General features: G+C 49.3%; 1 protein-coding gene across 1 annotated transcript in view; it reads left to right on the forward strand.

Annotated features, from left to right (window-relative positions):
- CTIF (CBP80/20-dependent translation initiation factor) overlaps positions 1 to 18748 on the forward strand; it is a 331498-nt gene that overhangs the window by 122595 nt on the left and 190155 nt on the right. The window contains exons 5-7 of the mRNA XM_011964142.1: positions 10130 to 10203; positions 10810 to 10914; positions 16678 to 16753. Coding sequence (XP_011819532.1) covers positions 10130 to 10203; positions 10810 to 10914; positions 16678 to 16753 — 255 coding nt within the window. The remainder of the gene's footprint in view (positions 1 to 10129; positions 10204 to 10809; positions 10915 to 16677; positions 16754 to 18748) is intronic.

Here is an 18748-nt window from a genome sequence, read left to right on the forward strand (position 1 = left end):
AAGAATCAATATCGTGAAAATGGCCATACTGCCCAAGGTAATTTATAGACTCAATGACATCCCCATCAAGCTACCAATGACAGAATTGGAAAAAACTACTCTAAAGTTCATATGGAACCATAAAAGAGTCTGCATTGCCAAGACAATCCTAAGTAAAAAGAACAAAGCTGGAGGCATCACACTACCTGACTTCAAACTATACTGCAAGTCTCCAGTAACCAAAACAGCATGGTGCTGGTACCAAAACATAGAGCTAGACCAATGGAACAGAACAGAGACCTCAGAAATAACACCACATATCTACAACCACCTGATCTTTGACAAACCTGACAAAAACAAGAAATGAAAGGATTCCCTGTTTAATAAATGGTGCTGGGACAACTGGCTAGCCATATGTAGAAAGCTGAAACTGCATCCCTTCCTTACACCTTATACAAAAATTAATTCAAGATGGATTAAAGACTTAAATGTTAGACCTAAAACCATAAAAACCCTAGGAGAAAATCTAGGCAATACCATTCAGGACATACGCATGGGCAAGGACTTCATGACTAAAACACCAAAAGCAATGGCAACAAAAACCAGAATAGACAAATGGGATATAACTAAACTAAAGAGCTTCTGCACAGCAAAAGAAACTACCATCAGAGTGAACAGGCAGCCTACAGAATGGGAAAACATTTTTGCAATCTACCCATCTAACAAAGGGCTAATATTCAGAATCTATAAAGAACTTTAAAAAATTTGCAAGAAAAAAACAAGCAACCCCATCAAATAATGGGGAAAGGATATGAACAGACATTTCTCAAAAGAAGACAGAAGACATTTATGCAGCCAACAGACACATGAAAAAATGCTAATCATTACTGGTCATCAGAAAAATGCAGATCAAAACCACAATGAGATACCATCTCACACCAGTTAGAATGCCAATCATTAAAAAGTCAGGAAACAACAGATGCTGGAGAGGATGTGGAGAAATAGGAATGCTTTTACACTGTTGGTGGGAGTGTAAATTAGTTCAACCATTGTGGAAGACAGTGTAGTGATTCCTCAAGGATCTAGAACTAGAAATACCATTTGACCCAATTATCCCATTACTGGGTACATACCCAAAGGATTATAAATCATGCTACTATAAAGACACATGTACACGTATGTTTATTGCAGCACTATTCACAACAGCAAAGACTTGGAACCAACCCAAATGTCCATCAATGATAGACTGGATTAAGAAAATGTGGCACATATACACCATGGAATACTATGCAACCATAAAAAAGGATGAGTTCATGTCCTTTGCAGGGACATGGATTCGGCTGGAAACCATCATTCTCAGCAAACTATCACAAGGACAGAAAACCAAACACCACATGTTCTCACTCATAGGTGGGAATAGAACAATGAGATCACTTGGACATAGGGCAGGGGACATCACACCCTGGGGCCTGTCGTGGGTGTTGTGGGTGGGGGGTAGGAGGAGAGATAGCATTAGGATAAATAGCTAATGTAAATGACGTTAATGGGTGCAGCAAACAAACATGGCACATGTATACCTGTGTAACAAACCTGCACGTTGTGCACATATACCCTAGAACATAAAGTATAATTTAAATAATAATAATAATAATAATACGCAAATTTGCTGGGTGTGGTGGCTTGCACCTATAGTCCCAGCAACTTGGGTGGCTGAGGCAAGAGAATCTCTTGAACCCGGGAGACCGAGGTTGCAGTGAGCTGAGATCATGCCACTTGCACTCCAGCCTGGTCCATAGAGCAAGACTGGAAAAAAAAAAAAAAAAAGCCAGAGTGACTGCATGAGGCCCCAGGAAGCAGAAAGCAGGGTGCAGGCCAAGAATCCTGTTTTCCCTACTCTCAGCTCAAACCAGACACCCTGTCCCGCAGCTAGCTCCCCTGGGAACCCCGTGTCCGTGAAGTGAGAGAACCGTATTAGGGTCAGGCTTGCCTCTTGGCCCTCATGGAATCTGGAAGGACATCCTGAACTGAGAAGGATGTGGACTGTGACTGGAAGTCCTTTGGGGAGCAGGGACAGCATCACCTTTATCTCTCTCATGCCCAGAGCTGGGTCCTGCACAGCCCAGCTGCTCAGTGACTGAGGGTGCACTGTATCCGGGGGTTTCCATTCAGGAGGCCGGTGCTGAGGGCTGGCTACCTCTGCCCCCGTGTCACCTGGTGCAGCAGACCTGCTAGAGAAATCCACACCAGTCTGCCCTAGAATTCTCTAGGGGAAACTTTCCCCATGACTGTCCCAACAATGGAGAGCGTCCTCCTGCTGTCCTGTCTCATTCAGCCAGGTTCTGCCTAGTTTCTAAACACTCACAGCCTGCCCCCAAATATGGACTTGCACAGCAAAAATCACTGTGCAGTTGTGTATTCATAAAGAAAAGCCAGCAGCTAGAAGGTCTGTTGTTTTCACTGCATCTGACTTTGTATGTTTTTCTACCATACAGCAACTCACTCTCACCTTGTTGCATTCATGCATGCGTGGAGACCGCGGCCTCACTGCATACCCACTCACATTCCATAAACGCTCTCTCTTCACTGCAGATAATGCACTTCCTCCACCAGCACTGCCTTCCCAATCATTGACAAAGATAGGTGTGGAGAATCCAGAAGCTTACAGGGGAGGGATACGTTCCTGCTTTATGCAAATCTCTGCAGTGGGGTCAGTTTACCTGACTGAATAGAGTAACTACGTGCATAGTGTGCAGTGGTTAGAGCGTGGCCTTTGGGCCACGCGGTCTGTGCTCCCATCCTGGTAACTGGTTCCACAAACATGGGCAGGTGCTCTGTGCCTCAGTCTCCCCATCAGTAAAATGGGGATGGTGATCATACCATCTGCTTCTTAGCGTTGTAGTAACAGTGCCATGCTTGGGTGGTGCTGGCACATACTGCATGCTGGGTCAATATCTCCTATTGTCATCTTTATTCTTGGCTCTTTCAGAAGTCTGACCTCCCCTGAGCTGGGGATGTCTCTGGGGCCTTCCCAGAGACAGCTTCAGTTGCCCTTCCCACAAGCAGGCTGTTGGTATTTCTTTTCCACATGGCTTGAAGTGCTCATTATCCCTCTGTGACCTGTTCTGCCAGCAGTATGGTGCACCCTGGCATGGGGCCCCTAATTGCCAGTAAAAGGGACTGTCACAAAGGATTCAGCAGTTTAAGTGCTAAGAACAACCCACTGAAAAGGATGATTGTTTTTGATAAGGCATCTCAGAACCTTGGCATTTCAGCAACCTGGGGGGCAGGGCCTGGGTGCTCTCAGGGCTGGAGAGGATGCTGTGCTCAGAGGGAAGCTGTGGTTACCAGGGCCAACCATGGAATTGTCAACTGGAGAAATGTTCTTTAAGAGGCCACTGAGGTTTTGATGGATAGCTGACAGTGCCTGGCCACTGAGTCTGTATGAAGAAATATTTAATGAATGACCCTGGGTCCCAAGGCTAGGCTGAGGGGTGAACGGGCAGGAAGATACAAGGAAGTGGAGCCACAGTTCCCACCATCGAAAGGGGAGAGAGTTAACAGAAAGTGTGTTAGCTGAGTATTTCCCAAAGGGGGTTCCATGGAACCCTAGGCCTGCAAAATTCTCTGTCAAATGAAAAGGAAGAGTGGGGTAGATTTCTAGCCAAAAAAACTTGGGAAAGAAATATTGCATATTCCACTTCCACATATATGAAGAATTAACATCCACTGAAGAAGTTCTGCAATAAAATTTTCAACATCTTAACAATTTTCTACATTTTAATAATGTATTAGCAGTCTTATCATTCAGTATATACCAAACATCTGACTATATAATCTTTTTGAATTTTTTCCCTGTTAAAACTTGAACATTTTGAGGAATAAGGAATGAGGACCGTTTAGAGGAATGAGGCTTTCTGAAAGCATTGTCTGTGAACCATCCCAGCTACACTAAATTTAAACCACCAACCTGCCTTCTCTCAGAGATTCTGATGCACACTGACATTTAGAACCAGGGGATTGTGGCTTCCAGAGGAGCACCCCAGGGAGCTCTGCAGTGGAACAATGATGAGAGGAATCAGCTCTGCACGGGAGTGTGCAGGGTACGTGCCATGAACGGCGTGTGCTATGGGGTTCGTGGGGTGTGGGCTGCTGAGGAGGCTGCAGAACTGCAGGGAGGAAGAGTCCCCAGCTAGATCCTAGCAGGAAGGAAGACTCGTGGGAGTGGGAGGGTGTGGAGAGAACATTCTTTTGTTTTCACTGAGTCCAGGAAGAGTATAGTAGTCCAAAGTGAAATATGACTCCATACATGCTGCAGCTCTGTGTGCCCTAGAGCCCCATCGCAGATGGATACGGTCCAAGCCACACACCCTGCGCGTTAGCCATGTGGTCGCAGGAAGCTGAAGCACTGGACTTGAGAGACAAGTCCAACACTTGCCTGGGATGAGCTGAGTTTGGGTCCCCTTATTCTCTGTCCTCAGCTTGACAGCCATCTCTCTATGTGGGTCCTCAGTGTGAGCCCGAGGTGAGGGTGGTGGGAGAGAGAGGTGGGTCTGTTTCCTGGTGAGAAGTTCCAGAACTCAGGTACAGTCTGCCTGTGAGAGGTCTGCCTGCACGCACCTGCCTTCCTGCTTCTCTGGCTTCTCTGGACATTTGAGGGTTTGTAGAACAGGTGACACATGCATGTGTATGTGTGTGTGGTACAGGTATGTTTGTGTGTGATGTGCATGTGTGAGGTGTATATGTGTGTGTATGTGTGCATGGTGTGTATGTGGGTGTGGATATGTGTGTGTGTGTATATGTCTGTGTGCATGGTGTGTATATGTGTCTTGTATGTATATGTGTATGGTCTACATGCATGTTGTGTGTGGTGTGTGCCTGTATGTGTGGTGTGTATAGTATGCATGCAGTATGTGATATATGCATATAGTTGTAGTATACATGTATACCACGTGTATATATGTGTGTGCATGTGTGTGGTGTGTGTTGTGTATATGGGTGTGACGTGGATGTGTATGGATGTGTATATGTATTGTGTAAGTGTGATATATGTATGCATGTATGCATGTGGTATATACATATATGTGTGTGGTGTGTACATGTATATATGTATGTGTGGCACATATTGTGTGGATGTATGTATGTTTGTGGTATGTATATGCATGTGTGGTGTGTACATGTGTATATGCACGTGTGGCACATATTGTGTGAATGTGTGTGGATCTGTCTGTGTGTCTAGCATGTATATGCATGTTTGTGGTATGTATGTGTGTATATGTGTCTGTGGCATGTGTACATGTATGCATATGTAGCATATGTGTGTGTCAGGGACTGCAAGGTTTGAAGGCTGGAGTTCAGGACCTAAGAAGGGGGCTATCCAGGCACTTGTATGACTGTAAGCATTTGTCTGGCTCCAGAGCCATGTGGCAGGGCTGGGTGACAGAGTGGCCACTTGGGTGCTCTCAGCCCAGGGCAAGCGGGCCCTGAGGATGGGCATGTGAAGCCGTTGGGCTCCTGGTTGTCCCGTTTAGCTTGGCAGTTAATAACTCTGTTGAGCGAAGCCTGGTCCCCTGGGCACTGCCTGGGCCACCACCTCAGCATCAAGGGACAGCAAAGGAAAGCTCTGCAGTTGAGACTCTTCCTGCTCTGGGCTGAGGCTGGAAGGAGATGGATGTCTTCTCCACGTGCCAGGCTATTTCTCCAGCCCCTGTTGATGAAAGTTTGCCTTCAGTGGTTATATGCTTGTCTTGCGCCATTGAAACAAACTCCAAGGAGGTGTCCAGATTCTTGATATGCACTTCAGTTCTTGTATCAAGTAGAGTGGCAATAAAGAGCGTGGCCCCGGTGTCCAAGGTGTTGCCCTATACCTACTTCTCCAGAGACTCAACTTCTCGTCTGCCAGGCCCCTAGTCTTCGTGGTGCTCTCCTTCCTGATACTCAGACAGAGAGGCCTGATGCCTTGTCCACCACTCTCTTCTGCGTGTCCAGCTCAGTGGCTGGGGTCCTCGTTCTTCTCAGTGCTGTCACCTCCACCTGCTGCCTCCTCTAGGGCTGCTGAGTTTCACAGCTCCGGGGGTGCCGTCCACATGATATTCTTTCCTGGAGCTGTGACCCCCAGTGCTCCCTGGGGCTGTGCAAAGATCGGGCCTGGCTCCTTGGTTTTTAAAGGGCTCACCATGCTGGCACTTCCGTTCCTCAGCTCTGAGAGTCAGAGTTGCAGTCATCACAGGGGAGGGAATGAGGCAGGAGGCAGGTTAGTGTGAGAGATAACAAGACTCAAGTCTTGTGGCAAAGGAGAGGTGAGACCCGGCCCAAAGGCCCAAGGTGACCTGTGGGGCAGAGCAACAGAGGAAGGAGAAGCAGCCTGGTTCAGAGCTTTCCAGCCTGGGGAGGGAGATGGTCCGTGGCTCACACAGTAGTCAGGAGGCTGAGTTGCAGGGCAGGGGTGGCTCAAGGAGTATGGTGTGTGCTGGGAATGGCAGGGATATTGTTGGGTTTCTTGGCATTTAAATATGGATTTAGGCTCTTAATATCATTCAGGAATATGTTTTCTGAGTTGTAAGGAGTTGTGAGGATTCAATGAGGAAAATGTGTGAGTCCGTCACCTGTGATGTGTGTTGGTTGCGTGACTGCCATGGCTCTTGGAGGAGCACTGGTTGCCACTGTGACTTCAGCACCTGCTCCCCAGCTGGGCCATGGCCCCTCTCCCCAGGCTCCTGTTTCTCGCCCCCAACACAGAGATGGCAGCAGCTGATCACAAGGCTGTTCTGCAGATGCAGAGAAGGGTGGGCTTCCTCTGTAAAGAATAAACACACACATGCAGGCACAGCTTCTGCCCTGGCTCTTTCCCTCCCATCAGCCAGGAGCACATTTCCCTGATCCCAAGAATCTGGAAGTCCAGAGATTGGTGAGTCCCCCACCAGGGATACTGCTTTGGAAATGCCCAAGTTTGCCCTGCCCAGTCACCTCCCTTAGCCCAAGAGTAGTGCCACCTCCTCCAGGTAGAGAGGTTCCTGCCAGCTCTCTGCACAGGGGCACTGGCCCTCTCACAGCTGCTGCCAGAGACTGTTACTGTGACCTGTCCTCCCTCCCTGCCAATTGAGGAATAGTAGCTGAGATGCCAACCTCCAGACCAGGAGGGAGATTTATGTGCCCATCTGTACTGACCTTCAACTGCCTTCATGGTGAATCACCCTTTTCCTGGAAGATGCTTTGCACTTCTGGGTTTGGCCATGACCTTCTCTACATAGTTGCTCTCTCTCTCTCCACCCACATTTCTGACTCTTTAGGGCCCTTTTAAGGGCCTCAGATCCTAGGACAGTAAATCAATCTGGACATCCTAATCTTGAGTCAGTCTTTCAGCCACAGAGGCAGTAGGGGCACACTTCCTCCCGTTACAGAGTGGCATCCCTTCGATCAGTTGACAGGAATCCGAGCTGGCCCTCCTGTGGGCCTGGCTTGGCCACTGTGGGGGCACGAAGAGAAAGAGGCAGTCCAGTGGAGAAGATTACAGTCTACTTGGGGAAGGTCTAACACTCATGTAAGAGAGCAGTGACCAAGAGGTGATCCACTGAAGCTGAATTTATAGACGCCAGAGAACATTGGGTATTTAACAGGTCAGGGATCAGGGAAGACACGTGTGGAGAAGGAGGGACTTCAGGTCACTGAGCTGAAGGAGGAAAATGAACTGTATGCTGAGTGAGGTCTGCAATAGATGCTTTGGAAGCAAGAGTTTTGTTTGCATGTTTGATTATTTTTATATTTGCTTTCGATGTTATTTTTGGCTGCTGTCCCCGATGACAATTACATTCAAGGCCCAGGAGGGGGTTGTGAACAAGCCAGTCAACATCTCAGGAGGCAGGGGCTGTCCCCTTGGGGGGTTGTGTGATAGAAGGTGAGTCTTTCCAGCTCTCCTGGAGTTTCAGAGTTGCATTTGGAGCAAGCAGGGCCCCAGGAGTTGGAATGGGGAGGATGTGAGGCAACTCGAAGAAAAGGGAGAGAGGGTGATCCTAGAACATTAGGGGCCACCTGCCCGGAGGACTGGCAACCATGCTGTAATTGATTAGTGATGTCTGCCACTGGCAGGAGAGGGGATGGTAGCAGCACACATGCCAGTCAGAAGGGGCCCATCTACAGGGCATGGTATTTCACTCTGGGATCTCTTTATTTAAATATGAAGCATCTGAAGTCCAGACTGGTGAAGTGACTTTGCTGAGGTCACACAGCTTATTGAGGCAAAAAGAAAACACATGTTTAAAGAAGATGGTGAAAATCTCTTGCAGTATATGTCAGGAGCACTGAGCTTCCAGCTCTGGGGAACCCAGGGGGTCTCTGCCATCAAGGGCCCGCTATCTCCTGCGGGAGAGAGGTCACTACAGGAAATAGAAGTGAGAGCTGCAAGAGGCTGGCTCTGCTACTGTAAGTCCCCCACACAGATGGCAAGTTCAGGGCAGAGCGAGGTGACTGCAGTTTGGGAGGCCAGAGGTGCTTCCTGGCTGAGCCAAACTTTGACAGATGGGGCACATTTGGAGAGGGCGAGAGGGGAGGAAGGCCCAGTTGACAGGCCACAGTCAGAAGCAAAGGGGATTGCGGGGATGGGACAGGAAAGGCATGGGGAGGAAGCACCCAAGGCCATGGCGGCCCTAAATAAATGTGACTGATCTGCTAGAAAGGATTGTGCAAGCTCTCAGGACATCCTGGAATGAGGAAGTTTCAAGTTACTTAGAACTGCAGGCTGCAGGCTGCTGGTGCCCAGAGGGAGGGACCAGTCCTCATGTTATCAATGAGACCCAGGAAGGCTGAGGGACTTGCCCAGAGTCAGACAGCCCAGATGGTTCTCCCCAGAGAGTCCCCTTGTCCCTTCGACCCCATGAGCCCTCCACCTCTCCTCCAGGCGCTCATTACCTCCTGCCTCCTGTCTGTGGGGGCTGGAGTGCCTGGCCCCTTCCGCTTGGAGGCTGGACTGTCCAGCCTTTCCGGTTTTTGTGCCCTATCCTTCTAGTTAATTAAAACTGCTCACTCTCTGTCACTCTCTCTCTGGAAAGTAGATTGGTTTCCACTTCCAGTTACTATCTGAGTTCTTTCACTATACATTCGTTAGTTTGTCTGTTCCTGAACATAATTGGTTCTCTTTTGCATCTGGGTTCTTTTATTCCCTGTATGCTTGTGATATTTATTCATATTGTTGCATGTTATTTTACTTTGTTTGTGCTCACTGCGGTATAATACTCCAATATGTGAACGTACCACTGTTTATTTATCGAATCGGCCGATGACAGGCATGTGGGTGTTCTCCAGTTTGAAGCTGTAATGGCTGATGCTGCTGTATACACTTTGTGTACATGTGTTTTGGTGAGCCTCTGGGCACATTTCTGTGTGTTTGTACCTGGGAGTGCATTTCTGGGTCATACGGCACGCACATGTGCAACTCGGGTGGATGTGGAAGTATTGTTTTAAAGAGTGTGACGATGGAAACCAGATTACAGGGGTAAGAAGGGCTGGAGGGCATCACGCGTGGTCAGGGGGTTGGAGAATTTGCCAGGGAGCTCCCCAGCCAGAGAGCAGAGAAACCAAATCATAGAAGCTGCACTGAGTAAAGACGTTTCTGTCTCTGGGTGGGTCACATAGGGAACACTGGAGGATCAGTTTGACTTGGAGAAATCCAGTCGCTGGTGTAGCCTTGGTCGGTTGGGGACTTCTGGGGAGTAGGACTGAACTGTGAAGGAAAGCAGCCTCCTTGGCCTCCCCAGTGGGCCTGACTCTGCAGAGCCCCTGCCTGGGGAGAAGCCGCTGCCATCAGGCTGGCAGCAGTGGTGATGGTGGCTCTGGGTGGTACAGAGCCCCTGCTGGGTGTGGAGGCTTTGAGGAGAGAGCCATGGGCTGGGGGCAGCAGGGGCCTGGACCCTTCTGTATACATCTACAAAACCTCAGTGAAACGAGGGCGCATGCCTGGGGGAAGGCCAGAAGACCCCCAGGCAGTCCCCCGACTCTGACTGGGTGCACCAGCTGCCATACTCACTTGGGTGCTCACTCCAGCCTCCCAGCCACCCAGGGAGACAGGGAGGCCTCTGCTGCCCTCTCAGGCCCAGGCCCCGTGTTCTCAGCATCCTGGCGGAGCAATTAATGTCAGCCCTTTCACCCCCATCTCTTCCAGAATGGCAGCAAAGACAGCTCTCTGGACATGCTGGGCACGGACATCTGGGCGGCCAACACCTTCGATTCCTTCAGGTAACCTCCTCCTCCTCCTTCCCTGTGGTGTGAGGTCCAGCCAGGGACCCCAGTTCCTTGGGGGGCTGAGTGAAAGCTGATGGTTCATGAGCAAGAGGCAGAGAGAAGCAGAGCGGGGGATGTAGGAAGGATGGGGTGGAAAGAAGGAGGCCGGAGAGAGGAGGCGGTGAGTGTCAGAGGAGACAGTGGAGGCATGGGGAGGGCCCTCGGGATGGGGCTGCAGAGGCTGGGCCCCGCTTCCCACTCGCCTGCCTCATCTACCTCAGGGTGGCCAGGTCGTCACTTTGAGCTACTTGTCAGAGGCTGGAGAACAGCATTTGGCCCCTTGCTCTCCCCAGCCTTCCTCAAATGTGGGCACGAAAAGAAACTCAGGTGTTGCAGAGGCCGCTGTGCAATGGGCACCTGGCCCACACTTGTTTCATAAGTATGCCCTTTCCACGGCAGGGTGATGAAAGTGAGGGGTGGCCCCTGGGGCTCCATTCTGAGTGAGGGTCCCTGCCTGGCCCCTGGCGGCCCCTTTCTGCGGTCTGCTCTGCCAGGTTCAGCCTGGCCCAAACGTGGCTGTTGCCCTCTTGTCTCGATTTCTCACCCTCCCTCGCCCTCTAGTGGTGCCACCTGGGACCTGCAGCCGGAAAAGCTGGACTTCACCCAGTTCCACCGGAAAGTCCGACACACGCCCAAGCAGCCCCTGCCACACATTGACCGCGAAGGGTAAGGGGTGCTGGGACTCTTACACAGGGAGAGGTGGGGCAGGGGACGGGAGTGGTCTTCGCCTCCACAGGGAGGCTGCTCTGCTGCACAGGGGACTCGGGTGGCTAATGCTCCGGGATGCCCTTCCTATGCGGCCCAGAGTTGCAGGCTCACTGACTTCTCCCGGAATCCCTCCATTCCCCTCTGCCCAGCCCCCTCTAGCCAAGCCATCCCCACCTGCTCCTGATGGCCCACAGTGGCCCTGCTTGTCAGTAATCCAGGCCAGTGCAGCAGAATCACCTGGGCAGTGGCACAGAGGACAGGCCCACTCCAGAGTCTCTGATTCTGTAGGCGCAGACTGAGGATGTGTGTTTCTAACAAGTTCCCCAGCGGGTGCTGATGCTGGTCCAGGGACCACACTTGGGGAGCCGCCGGTGTCCTGCCCGATTTTACGCTGGCTTTTCTCACCCTCTATGACTTTGTGTGTCAGTGTTGACTTCCCCTTTCAAAAGTGGTGTCAGGGCCTGGGCTGACCTCAGGACAGCGATGTGACTCCGGCCAGACACGGTGGTGTGGAACAAATGGCTGCTACTTCTTTTGTAGTTTTATATAATTTTTATTGAGGCAGAATTCTTATACTATAAAATTAACCATTGTAAAGTGTTCAATCCACTGGCATTTAGTATGCTCGCCCTGTTGTGCAACTACCATGTCTATCTAGTTCTGAAACATTCTCATCATCCCAATATAAAACCCTATACCCACTAGGCAATTATTCCCCATCCCACCACCACCCCCAGCCCCTGGCAATCACCAATCTGCTTTCTGTTTCTATGAATTGATCTATTTTGGATACTTACAGAAACGGAGTCATATGTGACCTCTTGGGCCTGGCTTCTTTCCCTTGGCATGTTTTTGAGGTTCATTCACTGTAGCATGTATCAGAACTTTATTCCTTTTCATGGCTGAATACTATTCCATTCTATGGATATACCACAGTTTGTTTACCCATGCATCTGTCAATCCTTACTTGGGTCGTTTCCACCTTTTAGTTATTGTTAAAAGTACTGCTGTATCTGTTTGAGTCCTTGCTTGTAATTACTTGGGTATATACGTAGGGGTGGAATTGCTGGGTCATATGGTAATTCTGTTGAACTCTTTGAGGAACTGTCAAACCGTGTTCCATAGCAGCTGAATATTCTGCATTCATACCAGCAACGTATGAGATTCCAATTTCTCCACATCCCCACCAGCGCTTGTGCTTTCTTTTCTTCTTGGTTTTTGTTTGTTTGTGTTTTGTTATGATAGTGATGACCCTTACTTTTCCTTCCAGCCCTCCCCTGCTCACTCTTGTCTCCCTTTCACTGCAGATCTAAGTATTAGTGACTTTATTGGACACTATACTACATCTCACATGTCTTCCTGCTGCTGTATTTGTCCCACCCAACCTCTCCTCTTGGCAGCACTGGTCCCATTGTAGTGTAATGAGCAACAACCCGTGGAAAAAAATGGGCTCATTCCTACTTTAGAGATGAGGAAAACAACACTCAGAGAAGCAAAGTGACTTGCCTGAATAACAGAGCCATCATTTAAGGCCAGGCCTTCTGACACCGTCCAACCCCTAGTTTATCACATCAGGGTATTCTTAACCTCCTTAAAATTCTCTGCAAATTTGTATGTGTGCTTTCACACGTGTGTGTTGCTGGGGAGAGGCCCATCACTTGCATCAGACCATCCCGGGAGACACCAGCCTCTCGCACACCTTTTTTCATTTCTCTGCCTGTTGTGGGTTCCATTTCTCTTTGGATGATGAGGGAGAGATGGCTTTGTGCGTGGAGGCACCAGTTAAGATGGAGCATAGGAGAGACACAGCCGCGAGGCTCCCGACCCTGCCTTATCCCATCCACCCTGCCCACTGCCTGCTCAGACCACTCATTCAGTTGCAGGGAGGCCATGCTCCTTCCAGGCTGCTGAGCTGCCCAGGGCTGGGCCTCCACACTTCTGTGCTTAGGAAGGATGGCCTTACCTACCTTATTCAGCGAGTCAGCTTCAGGAAGGGGTTGTGAGCAAAGGTGATGCTTGCCCTGTGTCCTGTTGTAGCAGTGCAGTGGAGCTCGGGTATGCCACAGGAATAGGAGCAGGATTTTGCTTTTCTCAAGTTCAGTGTAGCCAGTCTGTCACTAGACCTGCTGGGTCCCTGCATGGTTCTGGGTGCCAGGAAAGTACACACACACACACACACACACACACACACGAGTATACAATATAGTCCCTGCCCAGAAGGACTGTTCAATCTACTGGGAAAAGGAGACATGAACCCATTCATGATGGAGACTGTGTAGGGGAAGAAAGACTAGACTATGCAGTGTAGACATACAGACTAGACTATGCAGTGTAGACATATAGACACTAAGAAGTATAAAGTGTGATGCCTGGTGCAGGGATAAATAAACTCAATGTGAAAGGAGTTAGAAAGGAGAGCACTTTACAGGTTGAACCATCTGGGAAAGGCTTCAGGAGGGAGACTTCCCTGGGCAGCTCTAGTCTCTCCTGTGTGCCTCAGGAGCACACAGCTGATGAAGTCAGTGGCCTGGGTGGATCAAAGGCTTGGGGGGATTGAAGCGATGGTGCTGCCTCATTGACTACAGGTGCCCAATGGGGCCTGCATGTTGAAGCCTAGCTTGCCAAAGGTGTCTCACCAGTCCTCAGAAATGAACTAACTTCCTAGCAAAAAAAGTGATGAATGACTATGAAGGAGAGGAATTCCCCTTATGCCGAGGGACTTTGTCCCTTCTGAAGCCAGAGTAACCAGCCACACCTGTGTCACCAGCTGTGGGCCTGAATTCCTCGGCCAGTCTCAGTCTCTCGCCAGTAGCCTCCAGATTTGCTGAGAGTCACCTGGGATCTCCCATGGACATCTGGCTCACTAGCCAAAGCCTGTCACTCCCAGGTTCCCAGGGAGTCTGAGTGCAGTGTCTGTGGCCACCTCATGGCCAGACCAGGAACTGTGTCCCCCCTTAGAGTCCTGTTGTAGTGGTGACACGTTCCACGCGCCAGCCACTGCAGCCTCCCTGGGATGCAGGTACCACTCGGTTGCCAAGTCTCACTGCAGCCTGTGTTTCCATGGAGGGACAGAAATCAGAGAAGGCTGTTGCCTTGGAAACCCTGTTGGCAGCAGTGACTCAGCTGGTCTGTAGCCACCTTCCGCCCTCCAAATCTGCAGGTCTCCAGGGAGATCTGAGCCCTGACAAGGGCAGGCTTCGTGGGACAGCAGCCCTCCCTGCAGGCCTCCCCCTGCCCACCCCCAAGGGCGCTGAGGTGAGAACAGAAGGCTGTGTTTGGAGTGTGCTAGGCTGGTGCCCAGCGTGTGCTCGGAGCTCAGCACACGTGGCAGAGTCCTGAGGTGTGTTTTACCCACAGGAGACACTGGGGAGGTGGTGTCAGTCATTCTAGTCAAGCCAAATCCCTAGTACCCTCCTCCCCTATGGCCCAGGCGGGTGCAGAACACAGATTACTACACACAGTTGGTGCTTTCACAGGCCAGCCTGTCTGCACCAGGCAGATTGATGAGTTAAGAGATATTGGATGTTCCAGGCCTTTCTCCACCTGCTCGCCTGTAGCCCCGGCACATCACAGTTGTGGGGACAGCCGGGGGCCCGGGGAAACGTTTTCTCTTTTCCCTCATGCCTGTTATACTTTGCACACTATTCCCCACCCCAGCTCCACCATGCCCTTTGCCTACCCCTTGCACCCTGACCCACCCCCAACATGCTCCAGCCACAGCAAACTGGCACCACACACGCCCCTAACTCCAGGCCTTTGCCTGCGCCACATCCACCTGGGACATCCTCCCAAATTCCCTGTGCTTGGCCAGCTCACCTCTCACCTTCCTCCCACCGCCCCTCGCCCAAGACAGTTCTAGACGCTGCTCCTTGGGGTTTCTGCATTGCTCTCCTGCCCCCGACGGGCACTGGCTGCTGTACTGCAGGGGCTGATTATCCCACCAGACACCGAGAGGGCCAGTTGTGTGCACCGTTTACACCTGAGTCCCAGACCCTGTCCGGAGCCTGGCACAGAAGCGTTTGGTGAATGGAGAAATGAGCCATCAAATGGGGCTTGGGTCAGCCCCCTGTTCTTCTCTTCCACGCAGGCCTTTGCTGGTGTTTGCAGCCAGTTTCTCCTCCTCTGGGTTCCAGGGCGCCTCTGGCCATAGGACTTTTATGACACTGATCTCGTGCTGCCCCCTAATGGTGCTCAGGCACCCAGCCCTGTTAGAGGAGTTTAGGATTTGTTCTAAGAGCCATCCACTGAGGGCAGGAACCAAAACTGATTTGTTTTTGTTCACAAGGCCCAAAACAGAAGAGATGCTTGGTAAATATTTAGACAATGAACTAGTTATTCTGAAATGTGTGATTCGCATTAACTCTGCAGCTGGAAAATGACCCATCTCATAGGACCTCTCTCACCATTCCTCAGTCAATACCAGTAATAATTGTAACTGACAATACTTACTATGCACTGGCCATGCTCCAGCCCCTGTTCTAAGTGCTTGCCTCATTTATTTAAAACTTATCACCACCCAGAGGGGGAGGAACTGTTATCATCTTCATTTCCATAGATGAAGCAACTAGGAGACCCAGAAATTGAGTAGTTTGCATGAGGCTGAGTTGGCTCCAGAATCTATGTCCTTAATTAATCACCTTCCTGCCTCTTTGGCCAAATAACAGCAACAATATTAGCGGTAATGAAAGTAGTCATAGTAGTAGTAATATATTTACTTCATTATTTATTTTATTATAATTTTGTTGTTATTACCAGTATTTACCATTAAACATATGTGTGTATGTTTAAGATATATTTAATGGTAAATACAGATAATAATACACAAGTAATATACACACATATATATAAACAAACAAGCTAAGCATTTTATATATATATATAAGCTAGGCTATATATGTGTATATGTGTGTGTATATGTACTATTTACTGTGTGCTGTCACGGTTCTAAGCATCTAAGCGCTCCAGATACGTTAATTAATTTAATCCTCCAGCCACCTTAAGATGTTAGACACTATCATCCCCATTGAACAAATGAGGAAACTCATTTGATGACATGAGTACAGAGAGGTTAAACAACTTATACAGGGTCCCCAGTTGGTAAGGGATGCTGTGGGGATTCAAACCCTGGGAGTCTGGTTTCAGAATCTGCACCCTTAAATATGCCAAAGATTCAGACCTCTGGCCCCGGAGTTGGTGCCAGCCTCTCTGGCCCGCAGGCACACCCACTTACAGAGGACATGAAAACAAAGCGTAGACTATCTGAGTGGGCCTGCTGGACTGACCCAGAGTCAAGCCAAGAAGGAAGCAAGCCCTGCTGGGTTTTCTGCTAGGCCCTACCAGCCTGTGTGACCTTGAGAAAGTTGCTTGGTGTCTCTGTCCACTGATCTTCTGTCCGGTGTAATGGGGCAAGGTGGATGGGCTTTGACAGGTGTTGTTGATGAGTAAGGAGCTTAGCTTCTCTTCCTGGAAGGATCAAGGGGAACTCTGGTTCCTCTCCCACCTCCCTCCAGGTTGGTTGTTGCATTAGGGGAGGAGCCCCCCACCCCTACCCCCGGCCACCGTCTCTAGGGCTGTTTCCTCTAGGTGGGACACTGATTCTGCAGGGCTTGAGGATGGCAGCACCAGGTATCTGCTGACTGTCCCTCCTCTCCTGCTGGCCGGATGGGACTGGAGGCATGAATGAGCCATCTTTCCAATGCCTTTCTGTCTTTTCTGGTCCAGGTGTGGCAAAGGGAAGCTGGAAGATGGGGATGGCATCAACCTGAATGACATCGAGAAGGTCCTTCCAGCCTGGCAGGTAGGTAGAGGGGCATGTTCTCTAACAGCCTACCCAGCCCTGGAGTCTTGATCCTCTTCCTGGACAGGACCTAACCGAAGCACTCCTTCTGGCCCCTTGTTCCAGCAAGGGGTGTAACCGCCTGTATGGTAGTAATAGGTAGGCGGAGTTGGCTACCTGCCATTCTCCAGGGTGTCCCATTGTGATAGTGTGTGTGACAGCCTACTCGGTGATGCTGCAGGCCCTGGTGGCAGGCCTGATGTGCCCTAAAGATTAAATAGACCATGCCCTGGCAACTCAGTGAACTTGGAAGTTTTTGTCCCTTGGCCTGAAGCCTCTCTGCAGGTGAAGTGTCCTGTGGTGTGTTCAGGTGGGACTGGCATGCCTGGAAGAGATTCTCATGTGGCTGGGGCTGTCTTTAGACTTTTGAACAGTGGACTTGCCCTGCTGGCCTCCAGGTGTCTACTATGCTTGCTCTTTTTTTATTGATTGGCCTCTTTCCTGGAATCAGGGCCAGGTTCCAGGACAAAGAGGATTCACTCAGTGAATCCAGGTCTCTAGATGCTTATAGTGCTGGACTTTTGGTGGAAACAGCAGAGTCTAGCTGCTCTCAGGAATGAGACTGGGCCTGCTGCAGGGGTGTAAAAGCAGTGGACCCTCCGCAGTGACTGATCCTGCCACTGCCAGTGACCATGACCTGCCACCACACTCCACTGTGCCACCCTTCCCTTCTCTCCTGATTCTTCTCTTGCTATTTTACCTAAAACCATTCATCTCTTCCTGGTGCCTTTGCCATTTTGTTTCCTCTCTGTTCATGTCTTGGGCCTATCAATGAGAGACAATACAGCATACAGTTAAGACCTCAACTATTTGATTATGATGTGCCTTGTTGTGGTGGTTTTCTTCATGTTTCTCCCACTTGGGATTTATTGAGTTTCTTGGATCTATAGGTTTATAGTTTCATCAAATTTGGAAAATTTTCAGCCACTATTCCTTCCACTTTCCCTCAACCCTGGGGTTCCAATTATATGTATTCTGTGCTTCTTAATCTTTTCCCATGGCTCACCAAAGCTCTGCTTGGTTTTTAAAAGTCTTTCTTTACTCTCTGTGTTTCATTTTGGATAGTTTTTATTGCTATGTCTTCAAGTTCACTAATCTTTTATTCCAGTGTGAAATCTACTAATAATCCCGTTCAGTATATTTTTCATTTCACATATTGTAGTTTTTATCTCCAGAAGGTCATTGTGGGCTTTTTAAAAAATGTATATGTATATCTTCCCTTCCTCATGCTTTCTCTTCTGGAGTATATAGAACCTATTCCCAATAACTGTTTTAAGTCCTTCTCTACTACTTCTCTCATCCATACAATCTCTGAGTCTATTTCTATTCATTGATTTGTCTCTTGGTTATGGGCCATACCTTTTTTTACATGCTTGGTAATTTGATGTTAAATGTCAGATGTTAGAACCTTTACATTACTGGGTGCTAATTTTTTTTGTATCCCTTTAAATATTTTGGGTTTTGTTCTGGATCACAGATAAGTTACATAAAAACAGTTTGATCCTTTCAAGACTTGCTTTTAAGCTTTGTTAGGGTGGGAAGACTTTAGTGTAGGGCAAATTTTGCTCCACTGCTGAATAAATACCCTTCTGACATTGCCATCCAATGCTCTGTGTATTAGAAGGTGTTTCCCCTCTGGCTGGAGAAACACAAACTTATTTTCAGCCCTGTGTGATCTCAGTGGATTGTTCTATCTATTCCTTGCCTCGAAAGTTTCCTTACACATGGACAAATTAATACTCAGCCAAAGACTTGAGAGGCTAAGATTTCTGGATTTCTCTCTGTATGTTGGTCTCTCCTCTCTAGTACTCTGCCTTGCAAATCAAATTGTCTTGGACTCCATGGATTTTGAACCTGGTCATCTTAGCTCATTGAGACAACCAGGCCCTGGACTGCCCTCCCTGTGTTGCAGACTGGAAACTTTCCAGGAAATGAACTGGGGCACACATAGAGGTC

Source organism: Colobus angolensis, unplaced genomic scaffold (assembly GCF_000951035.1).
Source record: "Colobus angolensis palliatus isolate OR3802 unplaced genomic scaffold, Cang.pa_1.0 Scaffold645, whole genome shotgun sequence".
In the NCBI taxonomy this organism is placed as follows: Eukaryota; Metazoa; Chordata; class Mammalia; order Primates; family Cercopithecidae; genus Colobus; species Colobus angolensis.